Source organism: Eptesicus fuscus, chromosome 19 (assembly GCF_027574615.1).
Source record: "Eptesicus fuscus isolate TK198812 chromosome 19, DD_ASM_mEF_20220401, whole genome shotgun sequence".
NCBI classification, from domain to species: Eukaryota; Metazoa; Chordata; class Mammalia; order Chiroptera; family Vespertilionidae; genus Eptesicus; species Eptesicus fuscus.
Window position 1 is genome coordinate 12,238,574 of NC_072491.1, and position 17,899 is coordinate 12,256,472.

Genomic DNA, 17,899 nt, shown 5'->3' on the forward strand with positions numbered 1-17,899 from the left:
TCTGATACTGCCCCAACAAAACATTTGAAGAGAAAATACATCCTTAAAAAGAAGCATAAGTAAAGTAAAATCACCCAGAAGGAGAGAACAATTCCCAGACAAGTGTCGTTTGTTAGGAGTATTGATGGATATTAAATGTGTGCCAGCTAGAGCCAGCTCAGAAGGGCCACTCCCGACCTGGAAACAGCAGGACATCCATAGAGTGGTTCAAACAAACTAGTCTCTTCAAAGAACAGGGGGAAATTGTTTTTGTTTCAAATAGCTTATGCTGGATTTTCCTAACAATAATCTGTATCTCCCTCAGCAATGTAAAAATCAATAAATAGTATTTGAAAAAATTTAATGACTCTGACATTGTTGTCTTGATTTAACAACCCTTTAACATTTTCACAAGCAACTTATAATAATTTGTAGCCTGTGGAAAAATAATATTATAATTACGAATACCATTAAGGAAGAGCCTTTGAAAAAAAAGATAAGCAATACCCAGTACTTTGGGGAAATTTTTTCCATTACCAGTAGTAATATTAATTTAGAATGGTGTTGGCAATATTCTATAACCTTAAACTTTCCTTACCATTTCATTTGCCTAGCATTTCTACTTCTAGGAGCCTGTCCCGAGGAAATATTATTTGATGTTTGTCATAGATGTTTGTTGACAAAAATTGAAAACTTGAATGTCTAATTATATGGGAATGGTTAAATAACTTGTTTCTAACTCTAAATGAAATGTTGTGCAGCCTTTCAAAGTGGCATTTATGAAGAGTATATTAGCTTGGAAAAACATTGGGTTACACATTTTTTCTCTGCAGTATGATGCTAACCATAAAGGGGTGAGAGGAACCTTTGCACAGGTAGGCAAAAAACTGGGAGGAAATGCACTCAAGTGTTACCATCGGTTATGTTTGGTGCTAAGATGGGGGTTGGGAGGATTGGGGTTTTCCTCGGATTTTCCATGGTTATGTCAATGGAAAAGAAAGTGAAACATCTAGCTGCCGAGCAGCATATAGCAGACTGATGGTTGGGAGACCTAAGAACGTGGAACAGAGAACCAAACGGAAGGTCTCGGGGCTGTGCTGCCGGGGTGACCATCGCTGCCGGGGTGACCATCGCCGCCGCAGGTTCTGTTCTCCTCAGAGCGCGTCCTGGATGGAAGGCTCTGAGGATGAGGAGCCTTTTGTGCACCAAGAAAAATCCACCTTCAAGGGCTTTAATTGCTTACATTTATTTGATAACTTACATTTACTGCTGTTTTAAGTCATATTGTAGAGCAAAATAAACATTTTGAATGGCATACGTTTACCTTAGTTTACTTTTCTTTGTCTTTCATAACTTTTCCCTATCTTTCTTACTATCCAGAAACCTATAAATCAGTTTTATGACAGGGGTAAACAGTGGAAACTACTGTTACCTAACGTGGAATTTCAACCAACAATAATCACAACTTGGAAATAGTTTATTGTACTACTTGGGAAATCACTGTAAAGAATACTAATTCTTTAAAGAGGCACGTTTTATATATACTACTTTTCTTTAGTCCAAAGAAAGAAAGTCGGACACTCAAAAGTATATTTTAATGTCAGAAATGCAAATTTGATGCTTTTTCTCACATATTTCCTTGGCATTTTAATATGAATAATTTTTTGAATGGGCTCCTCATTTGTTTTTATGATTATTCTGTTACAAGTTATACTAGACTACCATTTTCTAAACATGTTTATATAACATCCTTTATGTTACAACACTTGGCATGTAACTAGCTTAAAATGTTTTCATGTTTTTCCTTACAGATCTCTAAGCAAGAACAGAAAAAAATGGATACATTTGACGGAAGCGTGGCTGACACCTCATCTCGGTGCAGCGGTGCCCAGGACAGCGGCATTGGCAGTGACAGTGTTAAAATCAGAATAGTGCAAATAGAGCAGCACAGCGGTACCAGTCAGCACCGCATCGCCCGTCCCTCTCACCAGTCATCAATTGTAAAAAACCTAAATTTCATTCCCTTTGACGTATTTATTACTGCAAGTAGGATCTCACTAATGACATATTCCTGTACGGCCTTACCCAAATCGAAATCTCAAGAACAGAAGGATAATGAAAAAACAGGCAAGAGCTCATTAAATCTCCCAGAAAATGATTCAGATGTTACTAAATCCAGCGAGGCATGCATTTCCACAGTAACAGCGGAAGATCTCCTAAGCAGCAACGTGTCGTTTCCCTCGGGGAAGAAAATAGGGGCCATCTCTCTTGAAAGTCTTCATGCAACTACACGGTCATCTGCGAGACAGGCACTTGGTGTAACTATCGTTCGGCAGCCGGGACGAAGAGGGGCCGGTAACTTGCAGCTAGAACCCTTTTTACACATTATTGTCTCCCAGCCGTCTTTGCTTCTGAGTTGTCACCACCGAAAGCAGCGAGTAGAAATGACCATTTTTGATGCTGTGCTTAAAGGGGTAGCCTCCGATTACAAATGTTCAGGTAAGAGCCTTCAACTTTACTGGAGTGATAATAGCTGCTATTACATACTCAGTTTTATTCCCACTTTCAAGATGGATCAGCTGGCAGACCAGACAAGACTTCCTTCTCTACAGAATATGTAATTTGGAAAGTTCATGTTCTAAAGCGGAATCATGTTTAAGTAAGTGTTTGAAATGTATCAAGGTGTAAACCCTCATGTCCTTACTATACTTCTGAATATTCTTTTTTCTCCTCAGAAGCTAAATGAAACAGGTCTCTTTCTGGGCTATAAAATGCTTGACAATTTCCAGTGATTGGGTAGCAAAGGGTGTTTTGTTTTGTTTTGTTTTCATAGTAATGGCCTGTAGGTGTGCTTTCCATGTAAATGCAGCTATCCAGGTTAAAAAAAAAAAAAAAAAGAACCTTAGAAAATGGCATTTATTGTTTTGGTATTTTGGTCTAATCATCTTGCTATATCAGCATAATAATAAATGTGTTTGAGAAGGTTTATTTGTAAACTCAGATGATTTAAAGATTTGTATACAAATATAAAACACTTGTATTAGTGGTGTTGGCCAACTGGCTCTGTTGCCCCATCCATACCTTTCTTATAACCAGAAAGCATCCTAATATATTTTATTGAACTTCTGACACCTGTTGTTTGTTGAGATTAGGCAAGTGATCAGGGATTTAGATTGAAGACATACTGGCTGTTAAGTAACAAGGGCTTAAGTGACAATGTAGAGTTAAGCTATTTGGCCAGAAAGACTGGAGAAAGGGGCTGAGTCACCTAAAACACGGTATTGGAAGAGGACCCTAGCAAGCTCAGGTCTGATTCAGGCATGTAAAGCTCAGGTCTGATTCAGGCATGTAATTGCTGTCAGGTGGTTCCATCGGGAAGCTGGAGGCCCGCGGTAGGCATTTGGAGACTTCGTCAATCTGGTGGTTCATGGTTGGCATTAGGAGAACCATGGTGGCAGGTGTGAGGATCACGATTCAGCCCAAGGAAGTAAGGTCAAAGGAGCCCTCACAAGTGCAGTGCAAGTCCTTGCTTTTGACGGGTGACAGGCCAGTTGCTGCCCGGAGTAACCTAGGGTTACCTTCCAGACCGCCTGGTGCTGCCTCTGGCTCCCACGGGCTTGCAAGGGCCAGTTGCTCCATTCGGTACTTTGAAAGACAGAGTTGTTAAACCACTGGTAGTTTCAGTCAGCCATAATGAGAGTATTTATGCCACAGATATTGGCAAATGCTGTCAATCAGCTTTCCCTTTCTGAGGGCCAGTTACACATGTACCAGCAACCACGGCCTCCCTTCCTCAAACATGTTCTCCTGTACTGAGGCCTACAGTATAGTAGGCATTTCAGGGGAACTGGAATGAGAGTGGAGGGAGGTAGTTGATGTTATATGATTCGGGGACTTATGCCTGATACCTGATACTTGCTTAGCATTGGCCAAACTCGGTGCAGGATATGGAAAATGAAACTTTATTTCAAGCCCCTCCCTAAGTTCTTTCCGCTGTAGTCGCTTTATAGGTGGGTGATTCCGTGATCTCTACAAAGAGATATTTATACTAGATTCAGCAAAGTTATCGGGGCTCATATCAAAGATGTACATTTGAATCAGTTCCTAGGTCAAAATAACGAAGTACATTTTGTTTTTAAAAAAATCCTTGTGTGTAGGTCGGCATGGACCCCAATTTCAGTAGATGAAGCTTAGAGTGAAGGTTATGGGCCAGACTCAGTAAAGGCTTACATGATAGTTAGCTATTTAAATTATCATGTTTCTTAAAAATGCATTTAGCAATTTGGAGAAATTTATCGGAAAGAAGGTAGTTAAAATATAACGGCTTAAAAAATGAACTGGCATTTATTGAGTACTCAATCTGTGCCAGGCATTGTACCAGCTGCTTTGCATGCATGATCTCATTTAGTCTTTATCACAACTCTAAGGGGAATGTTATATTCCCATCTGACAGAGGAGGAAACTAAAGTTTGGAGAAGCTAAGTAATTTGTCCAAGATTACAAACCTAGCAATAAACAGCTAAAATTCAAAGCCAAGATTCGCTGGACTCCTGAGTCTGGTCACACAGCCTGTCTGGATCCCTAGAGTGGAGAGAAAGGTGACAATCAAAATTCTCAGACTCCAGAGTCCCACTTCAGACAATGCAAGTGTTTTATCTGGTGAACTTGTGTGTGTTAAATGTGCCCATGATGTGGCTGCACTGTACAGCTTCTCTTGGTAGTATGACATACCCGAGTTCAGATTCTAACTCTGTCACTTACAAAGGTGTGTGCCTACCTCATAGAGTGATCGTGAAATTGAAAAAAGATAATTCGTGAAAGTACTTATCATTGAGCCCAGCAAGTAGTAGGCCCTCATGAATGTTTGCTGCTACTGCTTACCTGTTAACTATATAGTAGAAAGTTTACTAAACTGGGAAGCAAAAAGCCTTTAATAATAATATTGGCCCTGCCATTAACTAGCAAGTGATCTTAGCCAGGCACTTCACTTCTTTGGGTTTCTGTTTCCTTGTCTGTAAAATGTGATGACTATTCTAGATATTAACAAGGCCCATTACAATTCTAAAGTTTTATCAGTCAGTGATTTGGAAGTCATCTCCCCACACTCACCTTTCTAAAAATGAAGTGTACTGCTTTCGCCTCGGACAGTGGATATGTATAAGCCACTACCCTATCAGATTAAAATTTATTTTGACTTCTTTTAAAAATGCATTTTTTAAAATATTCCAGTGGAGCACTAATTAATTTATTCAGTGTTTTAAATACATACATTTTATTAAATTCTAATTAAGTTATTTTTTTAAAATAACTTATCTGGAGAATTTCTATTTTAAATTGCTTACTTGAATGAATTACTCAATTTCATTATCTAGAAACACTTCATGTAGCCTTTTCCTTCTTGAACAGAAAGCACTGTTCCATGTCCAGTATTCTCTTGAAGCCCTAAAACAGCCCATGTGGGTAAGAAAAAAGAGAAAAATATGAGTGAATATAATGTTAACAGTCATGGGGAGGAGGAGCTGAAGTGGAAGGTACCTGTTCCATTTCTGGATTCTAAAGTAAAGGAGGCATTGCAGTGTCTTAATTGGAAAGACAAAAAGGGGTCTCAATCACCATGACACTAGCTTTCTGAGAACGGTCAAAGAAAAGTCATCAGTCAAAAATGAAAGTGTATAGCACACTGGTATGTCTTTCTGCAGTGTTCATACATCAGGTCCTCAACATCATTTCATTCAACGTCATATTTTTATAACATTGATGAGATACTGTAGGAACTTAACTCTTGTTCATATGAATTAGCCTGTAAAATTGGTTTCATTGTATGTTGTGTTTCTTAAAGTCACAGAATCCTATGGATGACACTTAGGGAGGACTTACTGTACTTTCTCCCTTGATACTGAAATTAATCCTTTTCCATAAGGTAACTCAAGTGGCAGCCAGCCAATAGCAGTTTTAACATATATGTGCATCTCAATGATTGCCCCAATTGAGTATGTCAGACATGACTTAATAATTATACTAATTATGATTAATGATGAAAGTTTAGCAGAATATGGAACTTCATGACCATGGGAGACTGTGCCAGAGAAGCAATTTAGAAAAGCTTAGTATCATTTGTATGCTAATGATGGAGTAAGAAAAACTGCTTGGATACAGAGGAATAAAATAGGTCTGCTCTTCAAATTATTTTTTCTAAATTATTTGTAGTTTGATCTCTGGCTGCAATTCAGAATAATTTTTAGCATTCTATTTAATTTATCTGTTTTTTGGCTTTATTTCTTTGTAATATGTTTTGTTGGTTGCTCTGGAGTTTACAATTAGCATGCCTAATCTTTTATTCTATTTAGTGGTTACATTTTATCTCTTCAAGGAAAATGTAGAAGCCTTACAATCATATAGATTTCCTATCCTTCGCCACTTATGTTTTAATTATCATGTGTACTATGTCTGCATATATTGAAGACTCTACCAGATAAATTTTTATCTTTGTTTCAATAATGTTACATATTTTAAAGAACTAAAACAGGAAAAAATAGTGTGTGTGTGTGTGTGTGTGTGTGTGTGTGTGTATTTAATCCTTACCTGAACATACGTTTTTATTGATTTTAGAGAGAGAGAAAAGAGAAGAGAAACAGAAAAACAGCGATGTGAGACAGAAACATCTGTCAGTTGCCTCCCGCACCTGCCCCAACCAGGGATCGAACCTGAAACCTAGTCTTGTGCCCTGGTCAGGAATTGAACCCACAACCTTTTGGTGTACGGGACAAAGCTGCAACCAACAGAGCCTCCCAGACCGGGCAAAAAGTAGTCTATTTTATTTTTTCCCTGTACAGAGCTCTTCCTTCATTCCTCATATTCCAAGTTTTTCTCTGTTAAATTTTCCTTCAGCATTAAGAACTTCCTTTAGCATTTCTTTTAGAGCAAGCCTTCTGTCAAGGAATTATTTTAGTTTTCTATGATCTAAGAGTATTATTTTCTCTATCATTCCTGAAAGGTATTTTTGCTGGAAGTGGAATTATGGATTGTCATGACTTCCAGCACTTCAGAAATACTGTATGTTCCACTGTCTTTTATCCTCTGTGGTTTCTGAAGAGAAATCCATGTTAATTCCTGTTATTATTTCCATGTATGTAATGTGTTATTTTCTCTATTTGCTTTCAAGATTTTTTTCTTTGTTTAAGGTTTTGTGCAGCTTGATTATGATGTATCTGGGCTTGATTTTTTTTAATTTATCCTGTTTGAAGTTCTCTGAGCTGGACTCTGTAAATATATGTTTTCAAGTTAAATTTAGGAACCTTTTGGCTATTATTTCTTTAAATATTTTTCTGCACCAATATTTCTCTGCTTTTGGGACTCCAGTGTTAAACTATTTTATATTATCCCACTGATCACTGAGTCTCCTTTGTTTTTTTCTTTTTATCTCTGCTCTTTATGATGGATAATTTCTGTTGAATTTCTCAGTTCTAAATTTTTCTTTTGTTTCTTTTTTGTAGTTTTGTTTCTTTTCTGAAAACTATATTTCCATTCATTTCTAAGTGTGTTTACCTTTACCTCATGAAACATAGTTATAACACCTGCTAAAGTCTTAAACGCTTGTCACTGCCACCACATGATGGCCACTGCCCTCCCTGTTACACACACACAGCCACCTTGGGGCAAAACTAGGAGAGAACAATGAAAGAAAAGTAGCTGGTCTCCCCTGTATTCTGGAAACCCAAGGGGCATTATTTCCCATCAGGGATTCTGTTGGATTTTTGGCTGTTCTTGCCATCACTGTGCACCACAACTTAGGACTCACTCTCAAGTCAAAGTAATAAGAGAAAAGATGAAAAACAGAACAAAAGAAAATGGGCACTGGTGGTGGCTCAGTGGCACACCGAAGGGTCGAGTGTTTGATTCCTGGTCCAGGGCACGTACCTGGTAGCAGGTTCGATCCCCAACCCTGGTTGAGGTGCATGCAGGAGGCAACCAATCGATGTCTCTCTCACACATCAATGTCTCTCTTTCTCTCTCTCTCTCTCTCTCTCTCTCTCTCTCTCTCTCTCTCTCTCTCTCTCTCTCTCTCTCTCTCTCTCTCCCCCTCCCTCCTTCCTCCCTCCTCCTGCTCCGCCTCCTCCTCTTCTCTCTCTTCCACTCTCTGATCAATGAAAAAAATATCATTGGATGAGGATTAACAAAACAAAACAAACAAAAGAAGAAAATGGGAAACTCACCACTATATGGGTCATGTCTGCAATTTTAAGGCTCTTCCCAAATCTGCATTGTTCTTGTTTACTTTTCTGAGTTCTCAGGTATTTATTTTTGTATTTTTTTCAAGGTTTTACTTGTAAGCAGCATGAGAGTTAGGCTACAGTGAACTTATTCCAATTTTGGCTGGCACCAGAAATCCTGCAATTTAAAATAATAAAAATATTTCCTAGTCCATTAGCCAACACATGGCTTTCTGGGAAACTTAATACAGGATTTCCCCCAAAAGTGATACTTTAATATCTTTAGATCTATAAGCACAGATCAGTTAAATGCATTGTAATGAATAATTACTGCTTTCAGGGAGTTGTCAGCATTAACTTGATTCTGCCCGTGTCACCGTTACACAAAGAACGTGCCCACATACTCAGAGGGTGGTAGTGGTGTTTGCTCTGTGTGTTCCACAGGGACATTCTCTCATGTGTTATAAAATCAAGTTAGAAGAGGAAATTCTGTGAAATGCATTGTCCCTCCTGTCATGTTGCCTTCTCAGCACATGTGACTGACATATATACATATATGTGTGTGTTATATACAATTTATACACATATATATTAAAAAACCTAAATTTACTATGAGTAGCTACCCAGAATAGATGATAGAGTCTATGTTTATACCGATAGCTATATCTATTTTAGAAACCTGAAGTGAAATAAGAATGATGAGTTGCTTATAATTTTCAGTGATAAAGCATAATCCCCAATCTGCACAATTTAGTTATCTTAAATTGTGCCAGTGATTCCTGTGTGTGTGTGTGTGTAGCTTTGTTTTACTCTCCATAATTTAAAAAATGACAGATTAAAGACTAAGTTACCAACTTGAATTTCTTTTGCAGCTATTAATATTAATAACCTATAAGTGGCTTTCTACCTAGTTCAGGTAGATAATACAGCTCTGAGTTAACAGGTTTCTTTTCAAAATATGGGAATCATGTGCCAGTAGGCTTTTCCCTGCGCTCCTCACCTGGAGCAACCTCTGCCCCAAGTGACGTCTGCCAGCACTCTCATGTGCAGCAGCTGGGTTATTGGCAATTCTCATTTAAATAAAGATGTATGTAGTTGTTTTTAACATAATCGTATTAGTTGTGTTTATAAATATTTAAAAATTGGTATTTGTTTTGTTTAAGGTAATAGAGTCCAGATTGGAAATTGCCTCATATCTTGACTATGCAGCCCAAGGCAGCCTCAAAAAGTCATTTTTCTTCTTGTTTGTTTAGAGCTTTTTGTTTGTTTTTGAAGAAATGACTGTGCCATCTGGTCAATTGTGAAGGAATTGACCCATCCTGGCGGAATTTAACTAACCCCCCTGCTTCCTTAGTACACAGTCAGTCAGTCAGCCCAGTATCTTATTACCCATTAATGTGTTCTAGGAACTAACAAACCGATTTGAAAACAATGCTTCTGCCCTCTTGCAACTTCTCTACCTTATTATAATTTTTCAAGCATCAGCAAGACTAAGATACAGAAATTAAAGTTGATTAGAATTTATCATACTGAGAAATATGAGTTTTCTAAATGTTACAGCTATGACTTCAGGTCCAATTAAGAGGCAAACATAGAATAGAATCGAGCTCACTTTGTGTGTTTTTTGGTTTTGGTTTTGGTTTTTTTAGAGCTCACTTTGGAGTCATTCATTCCTGGGTTCTAATCCCAGCTCTGCTACTTATATAGAGCTCACTTTGGAGTCATTCATTCCTGGGTTCTAATCCCAGCTCTGCTACTTAAATAACGTGGCCAAGTTATTTAACTTCTCTAAACCTCAGTTCCTGATCTCTAATATGAGGATAATACTGACAGCAACCTCCTAAGGTTGCTGAGAGAATTCAATAATGTATATAGAGCTCGTGGCTAAGTGTGTAGCACAGGGCTCAATGAATGTTATTACTATTGTTGCTTTTATCATCATTGTTAATATCTTCAATCCAATTTTAAAATAGTGGTTCTAATAGCAAAAATAATTCATATCACTTCATTGCTATTGTGTAATTTTTTAAATTGCAGTTACAGTAATTGACTTCTTTACTCTTTTGTGAATTAGGTCTGCAGAAAATGTGCCAAAGACATTTGAGTAAACCAACAGTTGGAAAATCATAAACTGGCTTCTTACACCTCATAAATCATATCTTGATTTCATTTAGTTATTGTGACTTTAAGAGAAGGATTGAGTTACATGTCTCTTTAGAATTAAAGGTTTTGCTAATGTCCCTGGAAAGGCTTAGCATTAACCTGTGACTTTAATGTCATAATGATCATAACTTGAACATTTATCTGAAAATTTAGCTGCTGGGAACATTTCTTGCTGACCTATAATGTGAAATGAAATTATTACTTTGACAGGAATAGCGAGTAAGTAGGTCTATTAAATGCGAGGCACTCAGCGAGAATTGTGCTGAGAAAGTTAAATAAGAAGTGACCCAGCCCAGCCAATGTGGTTCAGTGGTTGAGTGTCAACTGATGAACTAGGAGGTCATGGTTCGATTCCCAGTCAGGGTCATGGCACATGCCCAGGTTGCAGGCTCCATTCCCAGTGGTGGGCGTGCAGGAGGCAGCCAATCAATGATTCTCTCTCATCTTTGATTTTCCTATCTCTCTCTCCCTCTCCCTTTCTCTCTGGAAAAAATAAGTGACCTAGCCAGTGGGGGAAACTAATGTATGGGGAAGGGTATTGAGATGAAAATCAGTAATTTTTACTTTTAGTCTTGGCTGTAATACTCTTGGCTTTTTTATGCAAATAACTAAATTTTTTGGTGTTTTAGTTTTCTTATCTCTAAAATGGGTATAATAATATCTGTTTTTTTTTTATAGTTTAATCTGAGCTCCAAATGAGACAATATTTATGCAATGCCTTGGAACTATGAAACGTTCTTCAGCTGTAAGTTGGGACTTCTGGAATTAGTAGTAGTAGAAGGGAGAATTTAATAGACCTTCCTTTTTGGACATGAGGAAAAGATTAGTGTCCTGGCCTTTTTGACAACCATTTTAACTAATATTTACTTAAAATTAATGAAAATGGGAGGAATCACTTAAAGCCACTGGTTTGGCTTTGATATTACAGAACTGACTTCGCTCAGAGGCTTACAGTTGGGATTAAGTTGGTCTTCCTTGGGTATATATGACTACATTTCTTTACTAGACAGCACCCTGTATTCACGTGTACTGAATTTAATCAGATGTTGTCCTGCAAAACATCTGAAACGCACATTTGAATTTAACATGAATATCAAAGGGTGAATATTCACCTTTTCACCCAGCCCCCTCCTTCCCTCTGACAGCTATCAGTCTGTTATCTGTATCTATGAGTCTGTTACTATTTGTTGGTTTATTCTGTTCATTAAATTCCACATACAAGTAAAATCATATGGTACATAGGAAAGATACCAAGAACACCACTGAACAGCATAGAAGACAAATTAAAAAGAATTTATTGAAATGCTATTGCATATATTACCTGCTGGTTAGCATCATCTTGTCAATGACGTGGGAGAGAAGGAGGGAAGTAGGGAATCTCACCTACTACCCTGATCCCTTGTCAAGTAGTTTCTCACCACCTGCTCTGGCTAGCTGTGGACTCTGCTTGCTCTTCCTGAAAAAAAGGAAGAAAGAAGGAAGGAGGGAAGGGGTGTGAAATTGCAGTCCTCATGCACTCACCATGTGTTTTTATAAATTATTTTAAAGTGTCATTTTGATCTAGTTGTATAAAGGTTGATATACCCAGATCCTTTTGTAAAGGAGTCTAACTTATAGTTTTAAAAATGGAAAGAAGTCTACTTTGTCTTGCAGATCATTTACTTCCTTGCAGAGTATTTACTTCCTGTATGTTGGCCAAGTCTTTCTAAGGGATGAGAAAGAGGCTAAGACTATAGTTTTGGTAATTAATCAAAACCAAAGAGCAGGGACGTTGTCGAGTCTATAATTTCTCCTAGCTAGGAGTATTACAGGGAAGTAAGTATATTGGCTAGTATTTCAAATCTCATTTATCATTTAAAAAATTAAATATAAATATGCTTACTATTTTTCAGATCAAAATTGGGTATAATTTTCACTAATAAGCAAAGATTTTTATTTTTTACCTTTTGTATTCCTCTTATTTTAGATCAGTAATAAAAAAAATTTTCAAAATCAAAAGACAAAACCAAAAAAACTAGGAAGAGTAGATACTTGAAAGTCCTACCACACACTCCTATTTTGTTTGGAGTTTGAGTTTAAGAAACAAAATAGTGACTGTTTATTGGACTCCTATTGTGATATGCCCCATAGGACACATTACACATATTATCTAATATAATATTCTCAACAACCCTGCAATTTAGTTTATTATCCCCATTTTGCAAACAAAGAAACTGGAGCCCAGCAGTGTTCAGATGAAACTCACCCACTTCAAGGAGTCAGGACTTACACCCAGGTCTGTGTGCCTTCAGAGTTCATGTTGTTCTCATTACCCTACATTTTATCCTGTTATAAACTGACATAAACTCTCCTCTGGAACAAAATGTGAGAAAGCTCCATGAACTAACTCTGCGTTCAGTCAGTCCTGGGTCAGTGACAGGCTATTTCACAAGCCTCTTCCATGTTGTCCCTTAAGAGTCCATCCGAAGTCACTTAATGCTGTTTCATAACAGGCCACAGAGACGCTGTCTTCCTAAGCAGCCATGGATGCCACTTTGGTTCTGTCGCCGCCTGGGACCGGCCTGGGCTCACTAGCTGTGGCAGACAGACTTCAGGATGTCTGTAACCCATAATTACAGGCCACTGAAGACTTTGCAGAAAAGTGAATAAAATACTTAGTCTGTCCCTTTTTATTTTTAATAAATTTATTGGGATGACATTGATTAGTAAAATTATATAGGTTTAAGAGATACAATACGTCATCTGTATATTATATTTTGTGTTCATCACTTCAAGTCATGTCTCTTTCCATCATCATTTATCCCCCCTTTACCTTCTCCTACCTCCTCCCCTCCCCCCCCCCCCGCCCATTTCCCTCTGATAATCACAATACTATTGTCTGTCTATGAGGGCTTTTTTTGTTTGTTTGGGGGGAGGGGGGTTGCTTAAACCCTTTACCTCTTCACCTTTTCACCCAGCCCCCTCCTTCCCTCTGACAGCTATCAGTCTGTTATCTGTATCTATGAGTCTGTTACTATTTGTTGGTTTATTCTGTTCATTAAATTCCACATACAAGTAAAATCATATGGTACTTGTCTTTCTCTGACTGGCTTATTTCACTTAGCATAATCTCCAGGTCCATCCATGTTGTCACAAAAGGTAAGATTTCCTTCTATTTTACAGCTGAGTAGTATTCCACTGTGTAAATGTACCACAGCCTTTTTTATCTATTCATTTACTAATGGATACTTGGGTTGCTTCCAAATCTCAGCGATTGTAAGTAACGCTGCAATAAACATACAGGTGCTTATATTCTTTCAAGTAAGTGTTTCAGGTTTCTTCACATATATCCCTAGAGGTGGAATCTCTGGGTCATAAGGCAGTTCTATTTTTAATTTTTTGAGCTAACTGCATACTGGTTTCCACTGTGGCTATACCAGTCTGCATCCCCACCAACGGTGCATGAGGGTTCCCTTTTCTCCACATCCTGGTCAGCAGTAGTTTGTTGGTTTATTGATGGTAGCCATTCTGATAGGTGTGATGGTGATACCTTATTGTGTTTTTAATTTGCATCTCTCTGATGACTAGTGACTTTGAGCATCTTTTCATATGTCTATTGGCCATTTGTATGTCCTCTTTGGAGAAGTATCTATTCATGTCCTTTGTCCATTTTTTAATTGGATTGTTTTGTTTTGTTTTTAGTGTTGAGCCATAATAATTCTGGAAGAAAGCATAAGCAGTAAAATCTCAGACATTTCTCGTAGCAATATTCTTCCTGATATATCTCTTTGGGCAAGGGAAACAAAATTAAAAATAAATAAACTAAAAAGTTTTTGCACAGCAAAGGAAACCATCAACAAAATGAGAAGACAAACCATTGAATGGGAGAACATATTTTCCAATGATACATCTGATAAGGGGTTAATATCCAAAATTTATAAAGAACTTAGTCTGTCATTAAAAACACATATACACTCTAACAAACAATAGATCCTTCTGGACTTTCTAGAACCAATAAAGTGGAGACAAGTAAATCTTCAGGCTATTTGCAGTGCTACATCATATAAGCATTAATTTTATGCTTCTGGTGATTTGCGATATTTTTATCTTTTACTAACAGAAAGAAAACTCAATACTATAAGACATCAAATCAAAAAGCTACTGAAATGTAAATCTACCATAGTAGTTTAGGAAACAGTTTTAATTACATATCATCAGAAATGCTAACATTAGCATCCGTATGACTGGAAATTAAAGCATGATGTAATTCCAAAAGTTGTTAATAATATTGAGCACGATTTTGTTACCCAGGATTGCAAGCAGCAACAAGATCTGTTTAATACAGCAAGAAACTCATACCAGGAGTACGATGACAAACCATTCACTTGGTGAAGAAAACATGGCTAAAATGAGGCATACCACAACCCAATTAATCAGAAGTTTATTTTTCAGACTTATCCCCCAAATTGCAATTAATAAAATTTTTTTTCCAATAACACCAGGTTGCAAGAACTCTCCACCATAGGAAAATTCTGTTTTCTTTGCATTTAAGTTAGCACCCATTTTCCACAGAAATGTAAAAGACAAGAAGAGTATCATGTGAAAATTAAATCCAAGGATCAAAAACCATTATTGTGACTATAGTTTCTTGCATTTTCCACAATAGAAACTTTGCCTGAAACTGTCAGAGAAAATAACTATTGGGCTAACCTCTCTTTCTGCCCTTCCTTAACCAATCCACTCGTAGAGAGGTGTTCTTGAACACAAAAGTGGCCAAGAGAAGGCAGACAGAGGCATGGAGTATCAACTCCTTATAAAACTAATGGTTAATCAAGTTACTGTGAGAAAGGGGCAAATGAAGAAAATTATGTTGCTGTAGAGCTCACTCTAGTCCACTTTATAATGATACTAGAGGCCCAGTGCATGAAATCCGTGCACAGGTAGGGTCCCTAGGCCTGGCCGGCGATCAGGGCTGGCCAGGGCCTCCCTCCCCAGCTGCTGGCCAGGGCCTTCCTTCGTTCCAAGCCGCCCCCTGGTGGTCAGCACATGTCATAGCGAGCGATCGGTCTCCCGGTCGAACTCCCGTGGGGACAATGTGCATATTAGGCTTTTATATATATAGATGTAGCTTTCAAATGAACAGATTCTTATGGACTAGGCTTTTTAAAGTTCAAAGTTCTTTATTCACAAAGAATTTAAAACTTTTTGTCTGCATGGTAGGTAACACTTAGAAATATCTGGTGTAAAAGTAATTGACTTCATTATATATTCAGTGTTATATCAAACTTAAAATGAGAAAATTACCACTGAAATCTGTGGGGAAATGTCTTCTTATTGGAACCTTAGTAAACTTTCAATTTAGTTATGAAAAAGGATTATCCTGCCACATACTAGTAGTAGAACCAAGCAGAGTTAATAGTAAAGCATACAAAATCTGTAGCATTCAGCTATTCTGTTTCAGTGTGGGAAATAAAATTTTATGTTAAGTAGAAGATTGCAAAGAAAATAAACTAGTTCATTTTCAAATTTTTGTGTTGAGTTGGGCACAATGAGTACATTATATTTTATTAATACAAATGTTAAGCAAAGACATACTTAACTCTGAATATTTGCTAGGGGTTAAAAGTAATAATAATAATAATGAGCAGCTCTAAAGAATTAGATTCAGAGGAAGACCTTCCAAGCAGTTAAGTAAGATGAAGGTTTTGGGAAGAAGAGCAAAAAGTAATCTGCAAGCATGAAGAATACAGCCTGAATTGAGTATCTGTAAAAGCCAACAATACCTGATCCATCTGGAAATGGACTTGAGACTTTCTGAATCTTATCTTTGGTTGTTTCTTGTGGCAGGATATGATGAAGTATCTTTTTTTTTTTTTTTGGAGGCCAGGTCAATCCAGAAGAAAAACAAATATTATAAGTTATTGAAGTGAATTCTAGCTGACTTTGAACAAGATTTATGGCTATGAGCAATTTGTCATTTTTCTGACCCATTTCCCACAGTCTGTTTCTCCCAGTAAGATGTGATTTTTCTCCTATTTTTTAGGCTTAGAGATAAATGTGCTCATCGACATTTGGAGAAGCTTACTAATTTTAAGAGCTTCCTGTATTCAAATAAATATGTGTTTGCAAAGTATGAAAAGAAAACTAGCAAAGTCCGAAGGAGCTTCCAGTGAAACAGTCTCCCCATTTGTCACTCCATTTATATTATATTCTCAGGCTCCTTTAATCTTAGTTTATCTGGTGCTCTTCCAGCTGTATTGACCCTGAGGGATGTGTAATACGAATCCTATTTTCTAGGCCTGATAATGGAATTCAGAAGTTAAATTGAAGACAGTAACGGAAGTCTAGTAGTCATACCCTCATTATCTAGCCATTAGAGTATAAGGGACTAAACAGTGACTGGGATTTTGACATATCTTTCTCTTACTATTGCTGCTTCCTATAACCACAGTGACTACAGGAATATTCAGAGTAGAGATTTTAACCAAAAATTGGAGAGTGGCCACCAGCCTTGTCACACATTCAGTATTCATCAACCATGCAACCTGTACTTTCCTAGATGTTCCTAACTTCAGTTTTTCTTTTCTATCAGCCCTGTAAGTACAGCTATACTTCTAAACTGGTTGTATAGTAATTAAACCAACAATATCATTAAGCCAGTAATATTTTGTTGGGTAATAGTCATTGAAATATTGGCTTCCTTGTATACATTTCCTAGACTTTTCCATTTTCTTTATTCCTATTCTGTTGCCAGTTTGTTTATTTTCTGTCTAAGTCATGTCGTCCTGTAATTGCCCTAATGCAGATTCCTAGGCTGGGTGCCAGGTGCAGGTCCTCCAACTTCTACGAAAAGAGAGGCAAGCTGCATGAGGCCCACCTCCCCTACTTGTAAAACGCTCGTTCACATTATCATTATTTGCTGTTCCCCCAGTCTGTACCTTGATGAAGGCAGGACATCACATAACCTTTGAAGTGCTTTTTTCTCTCCCCTTTATTTTAATTTTTATAAATGCTGTGTTGTCTTATTTTTTTCAGCTCTGAATAAATTCTAGGTTCATATATGTGCTTAGGATCATCCTAAAGATTCTACCCCCTTCCTCTCTAGTAACCACTATACTGTTGTCTGTGTCCATAAGGTTTTTTGGTTGTTTATTGCTTTCTGTTTTCTATTGCACATATATGTGTATTACACAGACATTATCAATTTTTTTAGTCTTGGCCTATCTGATAGGTGAAGAATTCTACTTATTAAAAAATATTTTCTTTGATTATTGCTAAGATTGAATTTCTCTTAATGTTTATATTTTTTAATGTTTATTTTTGTTTGTTAATTTTCTTCATTTAATAATTGCTTATCTATCCTCTACCCATTTTTCTATTAATATCAGTTGTTTATATAAATGCTCTATATTAATGATATCCCTATTCTCTCAGACAAGTTTGGATATCTGATTCCTATAGCTTGTTTTATTATCAGTATGAGTTTTACTTGCCAGTTTCTTACACATAATATTTCTACATCAGTTGAATTCATCTCTGTTCATTATTTAGTTAGTTACATACTTACA

The 17,899-nt window shown here is 37.2% G+C and overlaps 1 protein-coding gene across 1 annotated transcript in view; it reads left to right on the top strand.

The window, feature by feature from the left end:
* VPS13B (vacuolar protein sorting 13 homolog B) overlaps positions 1–17,899 on the top strand; it is a 593,664-nt gene that overhangs the window by 388,557 nt on the left and 187,208 nt on the right. The window contains exon 34 of the mRNA XM_008148507.3: positions 1,791–2,478. Coding sequence (XP_008146729.2) covers positions 1,791–2,478 — 688 coding nt within the window. The remainder of the gene's footprint in view (positions 1–1,790; positions 2,479–17,899) is intronic.